At 39.4% G+C, this 17,454-nt stretch overlaps 1 protein-coding gene across 5 annotated transcripts in view; it reads left to right on the top strand.

Annotated features, from left to right (window-relative positions):
• LOC129728155 (ankyrin repeat domain-containing protein 12) overlaps positions 1–17,454 on the top strand; it is a 267,340-nt gene that overhangs the window by 220,217 nt on the left and 29,669 nt on the right. For 3 of the 5 annotated variants that reach the window (XM_055686583.1, XM_055686570.1, XM_055686577.1), the window contains 4 exons: positions 1,676–1,934; positions 2,143–2,455; positions 2,516–5,236; positions 16,370–16,649. In XM_055686583.1, coding sequence (XP_055542558.1) covers positions 1,676–1,934; positions 2,143–2,455; positions 2,516–5,236; positions 16,370–16,649 — 3,573 coding nt within the window. Of the gene's footprint in view, positions 1–1,514; positions 1,613–1,675; positions 1,935–2,142; positions 2,456–2,515; positions 5,237–16,369; positions 16,650–17,454 lie in introns of those variants that run through there. The other 2 variants (XM_055686589.1, XM_055686592.1) reach the window with 2 other exon arrangements.

Genomic DNA, 17,454 nt, shown 5'->3' with positions numbered 1-17,454 from the left:
AAAACGGGTTTTATCAAAGTTTTATAGCGCTGTTTTGGCTTTATTGAGCGCTATAAAAATTTGATAAACCAATATTGTTACTAGGGATGTTACACTAACCTGATTCAAATATTTTTTTTGTTATTAATATTTTTTTGTTTTTGGTCTCTTATCTACGAGAGATTTACTACTATAATAGGAATAAATTTTTGTTTTATCTATTTGAGAATAGCGCAACCAATTTAATTTACCATTTTTTATTTGACTGAAATTTTGTAATTATTTCGTCTTTAAGAAAAATATACAAAAACAAGTCAAAAAAAAACGTTCATAATATTATAATATTTTTTTCTTGATATCTCCATAATCGGATGGTCTCGATTGTTCGCGTAAAACTTTTGTAGTTTCAGAGAATATATTCTTTTCGGTGGGACAAAATTATTGTCTACAACTTTGCCGAAGACTAACACTTATCAAACAAATCGTTTTGGCTCTGAAAATATTTCTAATCATCAATACCTGCCCAAAAATCGTGTTTCAAAAAATAAACCAATAGCATAAAACGGCTTTTTCCCATAGAAACGTCTTTGCAAAGTTTCAGTCTATTCAAGAATGACAATAAAAAAAAATAGAACTGGATCATTATTTGGAACTGCTCTTTTCCGTTCTTTAGAAGCTCTTTCCGGGAGTTTTGAGCTAATTTTTTTCTACATGGTATCCAATTTTGTTCCATTAGAAGTCATTCTAGAGTTGATTCAAGAGTCTATTGTGTTGTTTCACTTGCGTTTAAAAGTGTTCTCAATCATTCAAAGCATAATTTGTAATTAAACTAATCTTCGTGAGTTTGAAGAGAAGTCTTAAATTTTACACCATAGCTAATAGTAAATTAACATTTCAGCTCGTTCTAAGCGAAAATTTCCAGGAACATTTGAAATTATTTTTGTTTTTAGTTTCCTTCAACTATGAAACTATTCACAGCAATATTTGGAATCAATTTCTGCTTTGCTCTTTTCTGTTCCAAAAGAACAATGTTTTGATGAACGTCCATGAATAAAAAGTTAAAAATAAAACAAAAATTTTCTTGTCCGCGTCGAATGTAGGTATATGGTTTTTAAAACTGGAAAAGAAATGAATTATAGTGAACTTACTTTACTTCAGAATAATTTTTAAATGTTAATATACACTTTACTTAACATGTTAGTTAAGATACTAGCATACTGTATAGCGGCATGAATTTCAAATTACTAAAACACCTCTTTTGAAAGGAAACAGAACGGAACGCTCACATGGAAAAGATATTATTCACAATGCATAAGTTGACAGTGACAAGTTTTCATCGAGCGAAACTCCACCGCGAGTACCACAATTTGAAACTGGGAACCATGCATGCGATTCCTCAAAAATTAACGAGCCACGCGCTCTTTCGATGTGTTTCCTGGTGATGTCAGTGGCGACGCAAACAACGGTGGTTGCTCTGGAAGCGCCACCGACATTGTTCCTTCCACTGGCGTTCACCAAACAACAGCTCAGACGGTACTCAGACGGTGAAGCACAACAACGGTTGTTTGTGTAGGAAAACCGACTGGAAATAATTAGTTCTTTTGTGCGTTTAAACAAAGTTTCTAAAATCAAAGTATCTTTTCCCAGTAGTAAAACTTTAATAGCGACTTTTTATTCTGTTTTTTTTTCCCCACAGCCAGACGTTGTCCACCGGCGGGATCGAAATAACCGAGGGGCTCTGCATTACGCCAGCAATTCGAAAGACGTCGTTGCTGCAGCAAGTGTCGCAATGGTCGCTCCGGAACTGGTAGAGTCCGCCGACGAGGACGGCTTTACACCGCTGCATTTGGCTGTCATACAAGGAAATCTGCAACTCGTCAATCTGCTGCTGGCCAACGGTGCCGATGTTAACGCACTGGACAATGAAGGACACTCGGTCGTGCATTGGGCAACGGGTGAGTATGAATCTGAGCGAACATGGCCTTCACTCAGTTCTTTTTTTTTGTTTTGTCTCTATGAAGTGGAACGGTCATAAATCTTTGCGCTTCGGAATGCCGGTGCTAGCGATGTTTAATCGATATCTGTAACATTGTTGCTTTTTTCATGTCTGTTTTCTTTTTCTCTCAATGAATTGCGTATTTTTATGGAATCGGTCAAGTGCAGTTTGTGGTGAAGTGGAAGCCCTGCGAACGGTTCTATCAGCTGGTGCTGATGTCTCCACACCGGATATCAACGGAGGAAGTCCGCTTCACTATGCTGCACAGATGTGCGGTGCCAATTATGAGGGCAAAACCGCCCGTGCTTCCGCCAAACTGGCATTGGATATTCTGAACACTTTGCTGGTCCATCCGGATACTTCGGTAGAAGTAGAGGACAAGGATGGTCGGCAACCTTTACTGTGGGCTGCCTCGGCCGGTTCTGCCAAAGCTGTCCTGGCTTTAATCAAAGCCGGTGCACATGTTGAAAGTGCCGATAAGTATGTCTCATCATATTTCGACTATTTGTCACAGTACACTTATCCAAGTATTTGTTTCAGGGATGGCTTAACTGCTTTACACTGTGCAGCATCTCGGGGTCACACGGAATGCATCGACACTCTCATCAATCTCTGTGGAGCCCACACGGATCAGATCGACTCAAACGGATGCACGGCCTTACATTACGCGGTAACTCTAGGACATGCGGATGCAACTTCTCTTTTACTAAAACTTGAAGCGGACCCCAATCGACAGGATAGGAAGGGACGAACTCCGGCCCACTGTGGCTGTGCGAAAGGCCAAATGGAAACAGTGAAAATTTTGTACACTAAAAAAGGAAATCTTTGGTTACGAAACGCAAAAGGTGACTTTCCGGTTCACGATGCAGCGAGCTCAGGACGACGTCAACTAGTGCAGTGGCTACTTCAAATGAAACCCAAACACATTAACACACCCAGTAACGACGGAAGAACGCTTTTACATATCGCTGCCGGACACGACAATGTAGACTTGTGCAAGTTACTACTAGAACTTGGGGCAGAGATGAACAACCTGTACCGACCAAACTCGAAAAGTCCTCCTCTTACCCCTCTGGACTATGCCCTGGCTAAGGGCTTCCGTTCGACGGCAAAGTTTCTGCAAATGCAAGGTGGTCTTCCAGCCAATAAATTACGTCTCTCCGGACGCCAGCAGAAGATTCTTCCAGACATTGATAAAGTGGAACCACTGAAGCTTACAGAGAAAGAAGAGCTCATAGATCTTAAGACGTCCAAGCGGTACATCGTGTATTTGAACTCGAACTCCGAGTCAGATGGCGAAGGCGATCGGTCTCACCGAAAGAGTCGACATAAGCGGAAAGGGAGTCATCGAGCTCGACGCACGAGCAGCTGCAGTGACAGTGTATATCTTTACAAGGAGGGAGCAACGGATATTAGCCGGTCTCGTAGCAATGTGGAACTGAACCGCAGTCACCGCCATCACCACTCCAGACACCATCGAGTCAGCAGCTCGGGGTCTTCTTCCACCAGCGAAACGTCTTCAGATGAGTGCTGCAAGCATGTGAAACGTAAGCACAAATGTTACAAGAAATATTCGTCCAAATCTGCCCATGCGAAGGATCGATCCCATCGAGAGCGGGATGCAAACGAATTGAAGGAGTATGAATTTATGTACGCGGAAAAGCGGGAATCACGAAAACCAGGTGAACGGAGTGGCAGAATAGTGCTAAAACAGGTACACAGTGGTTCATCAGAAAATGATTCCCTGCCGGAGAATGGTTTCGGAGGTTCCGCAAGGTCAGCGAAGAGCGGCAAATCATCACTGTTAAGCGTGCCGAATGAACGAATTGGTTTGGGTGCCTTGGATTTTTTAGAGGAACAATCACTGCCGAAAACTCCGCCGAAAGCGGAGTTTAATATTAGAAAAGAAACAGACGCTAAATCGTCCGAACCAGCCGTTAAAAAGTCAACAAAAAAACCTAAAGCAAATGCTAAAAAGGGGAAAGTGCAAGGTAAAGTGGCTGCAAAAAGAGTTGAATCTCCCAGTGACGAAGAGGCAAAACAGATGCATCAACAGGGGAAAAAAGTTGTGACTGAAGCAGTGGTGCACTCAGCTCCGAACGTCATGGCCAAATCAACAGAAGACGATGGAGCTGCCACTGATGCTACTTACACCATCGAGCAAAAGACCAAATCCGACTACGAAGGATTAAGCGAATCAGAAACGACAGAAAAAGTGAAAGGGGTGGGAAAGTTAAAGAGCAAGGTTGAAGCGGAAACTATAGCCGAGGTTCGAGACGAGACACTTGAGGTACTCGAGGAACCCGCAGCTTCAAAAAGTGGTCGAGCGAAATTGAAGTCGACAAAGGATAGCAAGTCGAGCAAGTCCAAATCCGATTCATCCGATAAGAAAGTGTCGAAAGGAAAAACAATCGAAGAGCAAGCACCTCCGTCGCCACCACCACCACCAGAGCCAACACCGGAGCCCGTTGTGATAGAAGTAGAGCAACAGGTTCCCCCGGAACCTACAGTCGAGGTTACGTCTCCAGTTGGAACAACGCTACTACCAGACGAGGCAATAGTACCGCAAGAAGAACCACCCGCCCAACAACCTGAACCAGCTGCTGCAGAAGTTCCATCTGCAGATTTGCCCGAGCCACCAGAAAAGCTGCCCGAAGAAGACCAGCGCGCTCCAGCAACTCCGGAAGCACCGGCACAGAAAGAGAGCCAAGATCAAGTTCTTCCCATAGAAGTTCCTGTCGAAGAGGAAGCGAAGAAGAAAGTTAGTTTCGATAAGGAGCGACCCAAGCTAACGAGGTCAGAAGAATCCGTGCTTGAGCATGTTGAGGAAGAAGAAGTTCGCACAGAAGACGATGCCGTTGTCCCTTTAGCGGCGGCGGCAGCCATAGATCAGCAGAAGATTGAAATGACGAGAAGCTTTTTCGTCAATTTGGATGGTGAAGCGGCGGAAACCTCCGCCGATGTGGACGATAAGAAGAAGCGACCGAAACCGAAGCGAAAAGTGCGACCGAAGGAACCGGAAGAGGAAGCCCAAAGCAGTAAAGACCAGGACTCCGGGTTCGAGCCAAGTCCACAGTCGATACGCAGCAAGCCGACGGTGTTCGAGAGGCCAACCAGTACAGCGGCGCTACCGAGGAGGCAGGCCTTCACGATGATCGAGGAACGGGCCGTCAGCTCCCGGCCTGACGCGAGAAAACCGGGCGACAAGAATGCGGTTAACATGACGACCGTTCAGCAGTCCATACAGCGGAATATTCGACGGTAGGTAGCGTTTTCCTGTTTTCTCGTTTGTTGTATCCAAGCTTGTGTCAGATTTTTTGTGTAGGAATGCCACTGCGTGGCGAATATTTTTCCGTCGAAGGCTAATAGTCGGCAAATCAAACGTAGTTTGCCGGTGAATTAAGATGAGTGAAACTTCGAGAACAGTCGGGAATTGATATGCTAAGCTTTATCATAATATTTTATCGATTCTAATTTCATCGTTATAGATTTGGTCAATTAGCCAGTCAAAGCAGTTAATCAATTTTTCGGTTTATTATTTTTCACTTTGGTTATTTTATTGATTTGGTCATTTACAAAATGAGTTTTTTCATGAATATAGGACAATTATGGCTGTATTTTTAGCAAGGAAAAAACCTACCAGTTCTGTTATCTTTCGCTTCGGTATAAAATATTTTAAAAGGTAACTTTTACAATTATTTCTGCAGTAAAAGTTACTCACCAAATTCAATAGAATTTTAAGAGGTACGATCTCTACTAAATCGTTGTCTAAGAACAAAATTAGAACCTTGATTTCAAGACTTGAAAAAATATGAGTATGTGTGAGGAACCTATTTGTAGATCACACTGTGTGGCAGTGATAATTTGGAAAGAAGACAGTTGCAGCTATCGTTAATTTCTGCAACCATGTTATTTTCGGGATCTAGAAGGTATTAGCTCTATTGACCTTCCAAAGACCCTTTCCGAATTAACTAAGTACTTACATTGACTTCCGGAGTCATTTTCCATTCAGTAAGAAAGATTTCAGAGTCTTATATTCTGATATTCAGTGCCCAATCAAACAACAGAAGAATAAAAAATTAGTAGGAGGGTGATATCCAAGGCACGATGGCATGACGTAGGACTACGATATTTTTTCCATATTTCGATGCTTCGGAGAAATCGTCTTCTGCCTATGATGAGACATTGCGAGGACAGAGATGTTCGTACGAATTCTCAATACATTCGTTTATTCACTAAACAAAACTGCTTTGCTAACTGATATCACTGTTAAACTATAATTTGGCGTCCGTGTGTCACCGGTCTTGGAATTAAAATGTTGGTAAAATGTTTGAATGGTACCTTTTATATCAAGGTTTTGTCAGTTTTTTTGTATGGACCCCACTGCGGCCAGTAATTTTTTGATCTTTTGTGGCATTGTCCGGACTCCAGACGTTTTTGCTGTTCGCACATTTTTGTTTTTGTTTTTTTACCCTTTTTGCAGGGCTACTTATTGAGAAGTAACCTGCTCCGTGTTATAGTGCTTTTTGTCTTCTCCTTCAGACTAAGTAATCTCCTGCAGGCTATCACTCTAACAGCGTACAACGTGCTATTTAATTGCGGTAATTAAAAGTCTGAAGGGAAGTTATAGTACTATATCTCTTCTCATTTAGACTTAGTAACCTACTTCCTTCCTTATCGACTCTATCATATCCTCCTGCAAGCTATCATTCTAACGGCGTATAACGTGCTACAGTCTATGATATTATCGAAGCTTTAGACCAGTGGTTATTAAGTCTGGAAAGAAGATTTTGTGTGGAAGAGCCTGAGAATAAACCCATACTTAAAGTCCTTTTTTGCCAACGAATGGCTTATTCTACTAAGATTCGAACCTAAACCTTGTGGCTACGAAGCAAAATAGTAAATAAAAGTAAAACATTTTCGAAAACTGCACCGACCGCGGTTGAAAAATTAACGCTAAGAAAATCAGCGAGAAATCGACTATAAGCTTATTTGTATGGCTTTTATCGTTATCAGCAACATTTTGTGAGGGAAAAAACTCCAAAGGTGCCAGTTACCATAATTCTAGTGTTCTTGTTATTTCGGGTCGGATTTCTAGTCATTTTTGGCACTTTTGCAGCTACCCTGTCCTTCTTAACAGTCGCCAGACTTACGGGTGAAACTCGGCACGAGATGGAAGGTATTATTTTGCCTTATCTTCCTTTTCGTGATCAGCACCTAGCATCCATATGACGGTTTCGGAATGAAAATGATGGTAAAATGTTTGAGTGATAGCTTTCATAAATTTTAATGGTGGCGTGTATACTCGAGCGTAAAACAATAACAACAAATCGTTCCAAAGTCAGATCGGAGTTATACTTCAGTGTCGGCTGTGCTTGGGAAGTAAGGTTGTGATTGGTTGGTCGTTATGATTCAAACAACCCATGTTATTTACCAGTTTTTTCAACAACTGAATCGTTAAAAAATTCTGATCGATTGATGCCAAAATCTCTACCACTTCTTCCATGGTTGATTTTTTTGATTTTGGAATTCAGGCAGCTATCTTCCAGTTAGCCGAATTGCATTGCATTTGAAACTTTAATGATGGGAAAAGCAGCACTGTTTGTCCACTCAGTCATGCATACAAGCTTTCATGCAAGATTTGATGCTCATATAAAGGCTTGCATGAAAAAATATCCTCTAGCATCCTAATGGTTTGTTATGATCGGTATAGTGTCTTTGAAGAAGTTCAAAGATACTATTACGAACTCAGTAATAATTTTGTCCTTTCAAAATAAAAACAAACAAAAAACATGAAACAAAAAAAACATAAAAACATTTTTTTTTTTGAAAGAAGTTTTTTGAGATTTTTTTTCGGAGAGATGGATTTTTTATCTCAAACTTTGTCCAAGATGTCACACTGATCAAACAAACCGTTTTGGCTCTAAAAATATATGTCAACTCACAAACCTCTTCACAAGTTAGTCGTGGTTAAAAATTAACACGAGGGTTGTGTGCAAAGCCACGACCGCAAGGATGTAGTAGAATACTTTTACAAGAAAGATAACCCGGCTGCTTGCGTGTCAGTCATTTTTTCATTTGTTGTTCAATATCGAATAAGATACCGATCACATCTTGGCGTTATCACTGACGGTGCGAATAAAGTATTCCTTGTGATAAAACAAACAGTGAAAAGCTGATTTAACACTCGAAACTAAACGGCTCATGTGTTGTCAAAATGAGTCAACTTTTCATTGAATGCATTTACACCCGATATCGCACAGAGAATGCATTTCACTAAAGTGGCTCACTGCATCAGCTGCTATCGATTCTGATACCCGCTGCAACTGCTACGCTATCCGTAGCAATACCACAGTTGTGGCCGCTATACGCTGCCATTGATATTCGCCGTCCTTGCATCAGCTGACCCAGCTGCTATCGATGTTGAGATCCGCTGCAACTAGTGTGCTATCCATTGCTTTGCCACAGCGGTGGTCGCTATCCGCCTGCTATCCACTGCACTGCTTCTGCTGCTGCTAAGGGAGAACCTGCTGTTGTCGCTGTCTAGAACTATTATGAGCGACTTCGACTGAAACAGGCTCTTATATAGAGATGAAAAACCTATTGATAGTTATTGATAGCAGAGTTGCCAATGTTTCAGTTTAAACTGGATTCCTCCAGTTTTTTTCAAGTGATCCAGTCAAACAGTTTATTCCCAAAATCTTCCAGTTTTTTCAGATATTTGCCCGTTTTATTCAGTTTTTTATTCACTGAAGCTCCGATTGATTTTCAGAAATATTTTAAAAAACGTAAATTTTGTAGATTGATAAATAATTTTGACAACTCTTAACAGCATTTTCAGTATTCTATCTTCTCGCGCGAAACACGGTCAAATTAAAGATTGCACGACATGGTTGGGATAAAACCAAACAAATAGATTTTACCAGACCATGACAAATTTTTTTTATTTATTTTCTGTTGCGTAGCAGTGTAAAAATAGTTAGGAGAATTAGACACCAAAAGATAGCGAAGTCAGAAATAATTGAAATTTGAACTTCACTGATGTAACGGAAGAAAACGTTGCTCTATTTTCTTAATTTTGAGATAAATTGATTGTGTAATTTTAAATTTTGCTGCTGTTAGAGGAAATTTTTCAGTCCATAATTTTAACAAAATGTAAGCCCGAAACAAAACAGTTCTGATCAAAATGAGTATTTTTTTGCGAAGAGTTATCTCTTTAGTTGCTATATAAAAAAAACTGTCACTGGATTCAGTCCCCATAACAGAAAAGCACACTCACAATCATTTTTTTTTTAAATCTATTTGGAATCCAGTTTTTTCCTCAGCCTTTTTCCAGTTAAATCGAAAATTTTATTGGAAAATCTGATTGATAGTAGTAGGAAATTATCGATAACTATCGATAGCCATTTCAGTCGATATTACCCATCCTTACTCTTATGCAGACAAATAGCACATTCAAATTGCAAGGTCTATGTTGTTGTCGACTGTGCTTGGGAAGCAATCATATTAACGACCAATCAGATCAATCGAATTTTGCGCTTCAACAAGGATTGACCATTTTCAATGATATAGTATGTTGCTTGTCATGATTCGGACTTGACATTTTTTGAATTTTGATTATGCGAAAAAGCAATTTTTATGGTGATAATGAAAGCTTCTAGGATGTTGTGCTCATGACTGAAGGAAAAGATAATTCAGTACGTTCTGAAACATGGAGATGAAGCCAAATATATATCTGCTCCAAATTTTGCCAAGTATCCAAAACGTTCTGCTCCAAATTTTGCCAGGCTTCCAGAACGTTTTTTTTCATTGGATGCATTTACTAGTGTGCTCGCTATCGCTCAGAGACAGCATTTCATTAAAATGCCCCACTACATCTGCAAAAACAAAAAGCATATCATTTTTAAACGTGTTACGAAATATCGAAACCAAATACACTATCGACACTGTTGAAGGGACAAAAAAAATCTATGCTGTGAGTTATTAGTACCATAGATAACGTCTCACAAATAATAAATGACGCCCATGAGCAATTCTCGCTGAAACCGTCCCACTGGTGACATGTGGTCTTTAAAAAGGATATTTTTGTGTCTAAATGATTGAAAGTAGTGAAAAAATGAGAAAACCACTTTGGTTAGTCCATATTATTAGACCCCTCGGGCACAAATCGGTTAGACGGTTCTTAGAAAAATTGACTTTTGAGCAATTCTTGATCTTTTTATTGATCTATTTCTCTTGAATTTGTCATTGACCTCCCTGTAACCAACACGTTGTTTCAAAGAGGAAAGATAGAGCTTTCATTTGAAGCATGAAAAAATTGGCCGCCATCTAGAACATCGCCGCCATCTTGGTTTTTATCAGAAAAACATGTTTTTGAGCAAGTTCGCAACCATAGATTTAAAGTTTGACATCACCGTTGGAGAGCTGGGAAAAAATGCTTTAAGGTACATTCAAAAAATTAGGTGAGCATTGAGTTTACCTTGCCATTCTGGTCACTTTTTGAAATCGAGCTTCAAACAGTTCAACGCATGATGCGCGGCAAATATCAAATCAACGCAATATGCTGAGCCTGTAGTGTGTGTCTGTGTGTAGTGTATATTAGGGGCCCCTCACTCAGTTGTTTGTTTGTTGCCAATGCCTGTGTAACTTTAGATCTGTTCACAAATTACGTAAGGTAAAAATCGTATATTTAACCCCTTATCACGCCATTCACATTGTTTATTTCTTCATTCCCTCTCTCCTCCTAGAGTGTAATGTAATTTGTGAGCAAGCTCTTCGACGATTTTTTTTTTGCTAGAACAATGTTTGGTTCCCTGTACGGAGAACAATTTTAGCGTGTTTAGCAATTCAACAAATTAGTGTTAGATGTTATTTTTGCTACTGTTGTATACAGTTGTTTTTTTTTGACGTAGGACTACGTCTAACCGCACTATATCGAGATACATTCTGCGGAAACTAAAACCAAGGTGTAACGTCGGAATGAAAGATTTCAAACGGTTAATATCAATATGTCGTTGGATTGATACAATGATGGACAATTTTATTATTCTTCTGTTATCATTATCATTTCATTGCTAAACAGTGAAAATTTCATGAAAGTTTCAAGATCAAATTTTCACGAACAATGTTCCAATCACATGCGAGCACGCCTGGCACAGACTTCATGAGTAGACACCAACTGCCCGCTGTGATATCCTGTATAGCAGTGGCAAAAAAAATGACAGAACCTTCCCGTCCCAATAGGTCAACTAACGTTTGCTTCTATGAGCCTAGACTATTTTGATGTCTTGAAGGTGAAGCTTTTTCGAAAAGTTCGTAACCACCTCCATTATCAGACAGTTTTACGTTCTGCTGTTAGAATGTTATCAATCTCGAAGGAAAACATGCTGGTACAGACTACAGTACTGCACCGAGCAATGTATGAATAGAGCGTTGGTCACTCGTCGTCTATCTGTTCAGTAGAACTCGATATCATTTGTGTGCAGCCAAGTCAAGTGAAGACTTCATTCTAGCAGTCGACGCACAGTAGGGCGTGTTGGGTTAACGCGTAAGTATCTATCGTGTCGCGACCACTGGAACACAATCAAATTGCCTAAGCGCGAATTGTCTCCTTATTCTTCTTCTTCTTGTTTTGTATAGTAGCAATAATATCAGAATTCAATATGATTATTCGGGTGCAGCAAAATACGTTGCGCCGCCGGGAACAACAAAATTCTGTACGTGTCGGTAGAGGCAGATAGCAGGGTATATAAATTTGGTGCATTGTGCAGATAAAATGTGTTTGTATTTTGAGCTCTACGCTATGTATTTCTCGGATTTATTTAAAATCTATATATATATATATAGGGTATTTTAACACTTGCGTACCTTATCCCTCTAGAACCGAAAAAAAATGAAAATTCTTGATGATCCAATTCTTGAAGATCACATAATTATCATTGTTTTAGGGACAGTACGGGACAACTCGAAATTTTCCGTTGTTCCGGATTTATTGAGGGGAACCGTTAGGCAAGTACCCTTTCAGAGACACAGGCTTGAAGACGGTAGCGATACATTGCTTGCGACATATTCAACGCATCATGCGTTGAACTGTTTGAAGCTCGATTTCGAAAAGTGACCAGAATGGCAAGATAAACTCAATGCTCATCTAACTTTCTGAATGTATCTTAAAGCATTTTTTCCCAGTTTTCTAATGGTGATGTTAGATTTAGAATCGGTGGTAGCGACCTTACTCAAAAACATGTTTTTCTGATAAAATCCAAGATGGCGGCGATGTCCAAGATGGTGGCCAACTCTTTTCTACTTCAAATGAAAGCTCTATCATTTCTCTTCAGAACGATGTGTTGGTTACAGGGGGTTCGATGATAAATTCAAGAGAAATGAATCAATAAAAGATAAATTTTTGTAAAAACCGTTTAATCGACTTTTTCCCAAAAGGTCCACCTATATGAACTAACCAATGTGGTTTTCTCATTTTTTCACTACCTTCAATTATTTAGACACAAAAATATCCTTTTTTAAAGGCCTCATGTCACCAGTGGGACGGTTTCAGCGAGAATTGCTCCCATGTAATTATCGGGAAGGTACATAAAATGACATATTACACAACAAAGATTCCACTAAAGCAATTTAAATACAAGAAGCCTTTGCAAATTAGTACGCGTGGGATTAAGCAATCAACGGTTTTTTCAATTGGGCAAGCTAGTTGGATTTGACTAAGGCAATTGATGAAGAGCAAATCCGATTAAGCTACGCTGCACTTTCTTTAATCCAGTCATTTGCTTTGCATGGTGACCACAAGCATATCGTATACTCCAAGATGCTCCGAATCAATACAGCGCCTTGAGAGCGAAAATGTCGTTGAGTCGATGGTGGTACCTCGAATAAATCTTCAAGCTGCGAAGGTTCTAACAGAAGTAATTGATCTCCGATAGAACAAACTCGGAACTTGGTCTCGGATAGAACCAACGCGTTGCAAAATTTTTGCACCAATGGAATAATCGAATTGAAATCTAGTTTGCCAGTGTTTTCAAGGCACTTAGATTGTAGCTCATATATATCCTTCAGTAGTGCGTAGCAATCGAGGTGAGACAATGCAATAAATTTTACAATCGTTAGCGTACAGTAGATTATCTGTTTTCAAACGAAAGCACAGATTGTCGATAAATAATATAAATATGAGTGGACCTAGAAACCTACCTACCGCTACCTTTTGAAACACTAGATGCGATGGAAAAGATACGGGGTTCTAAATTTCAGTCGAAAGCAAGCTAGTGAACGTTATGAGATGCTGTGGTGCCGTTTAAGGTTATCTCGGCAAGAAATCGATTTGAGTATTGACTGTTTCGTAGATGCTGAAAACGAGGAAGGATTTCGTTCAGTGATAGTCTTCATACGAGCAATGTAACTATGAAACGCCACAGCTGTAATGGGACTCCATTAAACTTAGATTCCAACGATTTTTGATTGATTCTGCATAACGCTTTCGAAACTTACGAACAACATTACGAAAATGCTGCAGCTCAGTTTTCCATCATGGATTCTCGTGAAGATGTCGTCTACCTCGATCATGTTGTATGTTAAGAATGCATACCACAAAACAACTTTATTCAGTCAACGGCAAAAATAACCTCAAAAGAAGAAATTGTCAGCTCGGTTCTGGTTCTCGGTGATCCGCTTAAGAGTATTCACGTCGATGACATGTGGTGATTGTCAATTCGAAGAGCTGAGAAAGGTTCGAATTAATCTACAGTATAAGAGTCATTAAAAATAGCTAAGTCCAGTAAACGTCCACTTCGTTTCAACAGATTGTTGATTTGGAGGAACAGCACCATTGGATCAACTAATGCGATTTCCAGTGCGGAAGAGGAGTTCGGCAGCAGCAAACCGTCGATGACTTCCTCATTACAGCATCTCAGCTGAGAAGGGTTGTAATCTATAATGAATCTTTATTCGCCAAGTTACTGAACAGCGGCAGCGTGCGAAGAATATAAAAGCGGTTGCGAGTTGGGTCAGAAATAGATTCCACAATCATGGAAACTAGACTTCTAAAGTTTTTACAAGAGCTTCCGGATTTACACTTTTCTCACGCGGATTTCGAAATAAACGCGGTGTATTTTACACAGTTTTTAGACGGTTTTCACGAGCTACATATCCTCTTGTAATAAGTGACTTTAGTGTATATGAGAAAGCTTCGTAACCTCGAAGTTACAAAGTTTTATCAAGCGCTGTTTTGTCGAGGTTCGAAACCTAATTCCTTCTAGCTTATTCGATGTCAACGGACTTAAGCGTGGATTTACTTGGGCTCCCCATTAACCCTTCTTTCGCATTGATTTTCTTGAAAAAATATGTCTCAGAGCTAGAGTTGTGATCTCTTAATGTTACAATGTTTGCAAATTTTCAAGATAAGCTTGATAGTTAAAAAGGATTCATAGAATATCAAAACCCAGATTTAATAGAAAAAAACCTTAATAATTTTTAGATTCAGTGGACAAAGATACTTGAACAAAATATAGCCTGAACTTTGCACCAACATGACTGTTGCTGTTATCAATTTAGTTAACTTATTTAACCCTCTAGTAATTTTCAGACGTACTTCGAAAAAATCACTATGTATTTTTATAAACATTTTTTAAGTATTGATTGCAGGTTTAAATGAAGACCGCCTAAAGGCGGCACTGGGCACTAGAGAGTTAATATCTCTTATCAATTTATTTTATTGATTCTTCCATTGATTTGGGTAATATTTTCTTTAATTTATCAGTCCACTAATTTCTAAATCATAATAGCAGCATTTAATCGAATTTCAGTTGGTATCGCCGTAATTTTATTTGTCCTTTTTTTTCAACGCAAACATCGTTTCCCGACTGTGGTGAAGAATACTGTTCTCCATTTGCAACAAACACACACACAAAAAATCTATAAAACTCTGAAGTGGAACCACCCGTGTTATTGTTTCAGATGAACATTGAACAGATAACAGGCTATCATCCTGTCAGCTTCCACACATTCCGCTCCCGAGAGAATAAAAACAAATCGAAAATTTACCAACCATTTTCCATGCTTTATAGAATCACAGTTTTCGTTTTTCTCCCAAACTCGGTGCACCCGTAGATACTATTGCGAAGCAATACTTGCACCGCACATAAATTTTACTTCAGTACTGTGCTCAGCAGCAGCAGAAGCAGAGAATTGAGCACCCTGTTAGGGGCAAGTAGCGAATGAATAGGTAGAACGTCAACGGGTTTCCGATGTGAAACAAAGCAGTGCAAACTGAGTGTTCGATCCCCTTTCGGCGGTTTGTCATCGACAAACAGATGTCACTTATCGGTAGGATTAGAGTAAATTGCATTCGTTCGCGTTACATAACTTATTGTGAAATTCGAAGTTACTTTGAAAAATTTGTATATCTGCTTGTATGTATGAATAGTTGAATAGTTGCAAAAGCAAAATAGCAGAGCTTTCTTCGTGTTTCCACTGACTGTTTATCCACGGCATTATTCGTACTCTGTTTAGTCTAAAGCAGGTATTAGACGACGCAAATATTTGCTATTTTTGGTACGATTTTTATTTGCACAAAATAAAATCTGTATTTAAAAATAGCAAATATTTGCTTCGTCTAATACCTGCTTAACGCTCGTCCTGTTTCGGGACGTACAAGAATGATTGTGTGAAAGGGTTCTGTGGAAATAAAAATGGTAGCAAAAAAAGTAAAAACAATTTGGCATGAAAAATGTGAATCACGCAGCAATTTTCCTAAAATAGAGCACCTTTTCGGCACAGAAAAACTAGCAAGAAGTAGATGGCGCATTTGCAGCGGTGAACAGAACCCTTCCCTGCTGGCAGGAACGAATGGCCGTTGGAAGATACGTAGAAAATTAAACAGTGAAAAATTGTGCAACATATTAGCTTTACGTGTGTTGAAATACTAAGTCAGTTTCACTTGTAGCTTAGAGGTTGGAGCGAATCGCTGATTCAATATTTCTTGAGCAGAAAAGCATAAATTGTTAGCCATCACACCACATAACTCATTTGTGAAAGGCGGTAAGACGCCACGGCCACAGTAAGGAAAAGAGATTTGTAGCGAATAAGCATTTCTAGCATGATTAAAAATAAGGAACGTCTAATCTGCAACCTTTTCCGTTGTATCTTTTTTTGTGAGGGTTTGTGTTTGGTTATCTGCGTGTTCACAAACTGTCCCTTTTAATCTTTATCATTTGTCATCGCAAGTTTGCTCTTCATCACACCCGCAACAACACACAGGACACTGTTTGCATCATTATAATTCCCTCTAATTTTTAAAAAACCCTCGTCTTTCCCGATTCCTTTCATACCGTTGGTTGTACCCCACGGTCCCCATTCCTTCGAAATCCCACTCCCGTGACTCACTTCCAGATATTACATGGAAAGAAAAATATTTCAACACCTTCTCGAGCTGAAAAGCCTTCAGATCCGCTCGACTAAGGTAAACGAGAGTGCGCTAGTGAAGCGAGCCGTCGACGACTACCACAAGAGTACGATCGAGCTGGGCTACGAGACGGGCTCTACATTGAAACGCTACCCGTACTCGGAGTACTCGTTCAAGAACTTCGAGCTGTTCCTGTATGATACGCTCAAGAGTCTGCAGAAGCGCGAGACGTACAACTTCCAGAATATCTCCGAGGTATACGACGAGGTAAGTGTTGGCTTTGTGTTTTTGTTTTTTTCCGATTTAGTTCATAGGCTAAATAGTCTAGGCCCTTAGACAGAATACATCGAGGTGTCACCTTCATATCAGCGATATCGATTGCAGTTCGACTGAAATCAAGATTCTACTCTAGTTTTCATTCATCCAGTATCTAATCATATCATTATTTATCCTAACTTGCTGGTTCTGGATTCTTTTTTGTGAGCAACCTGATTGAAATTGATGAATTATACCTTTACTAAGCATTTGCTGTAATTATTTGATATTGTAATTTTAATCTAGTAAAATTACAATCAAACCTCTCTTTTTAAACGATAAGTTCAAGTAAGGTACAAGATGTGTTTAAATTTAAAGAATGCCAGCCTATCTTTGGTGATACTTTAAAAAATCTTCGTATATCAAACCCTTCTCTACCTATAATAAAAGGGATTTCAAAAGTCCATAAACCTGGTAATTAAATAAGAGAGATCGTTTCTGCTGTGAGGTCCTCAACAGGAAAATTGAAAACAGTTAGTCATGGAATTTCAATCAATGAAAATAATAACAAGATAATGGTTTCTTTTGATGTCACAGCACTCTTTCCAAGTATTCCAGTGAAAGAAGCTCTAAATATTTCAGAAGATTGGCTTCTCTGGCCACGCTGTGACAACTTTTGAAAAACTAAAGTACGTAGTTACTTCGTGTTAGCTCGACTTTGCATGGAAGACAATCATTTTTCATGTTCTGGGAAATTTTATAAACAAACGAAAGGCGCACCGATGGGAAATCCTCTTTCACCTTTCCTAAGTGAACT

This window comes from Wyeomyia smithii, chromosome 1 (assembly GCF_029784165.1).
Source record: "Wyeomyia smithii strain HCP4-BCI-WySm-NY-G18 chromosome 1, ASM2978416v1, whole genome shotgun sequence".
NCBI classification, from domain to species: Eukaryota; Metazoa; Arthropoda; class Insecta; order Diptera; family Culicidae; genus Wyeomyia; species Wyeomyia smithii.
This window is presented reverse-complemented; position numbering and strand designations above follow the sequence as displayed.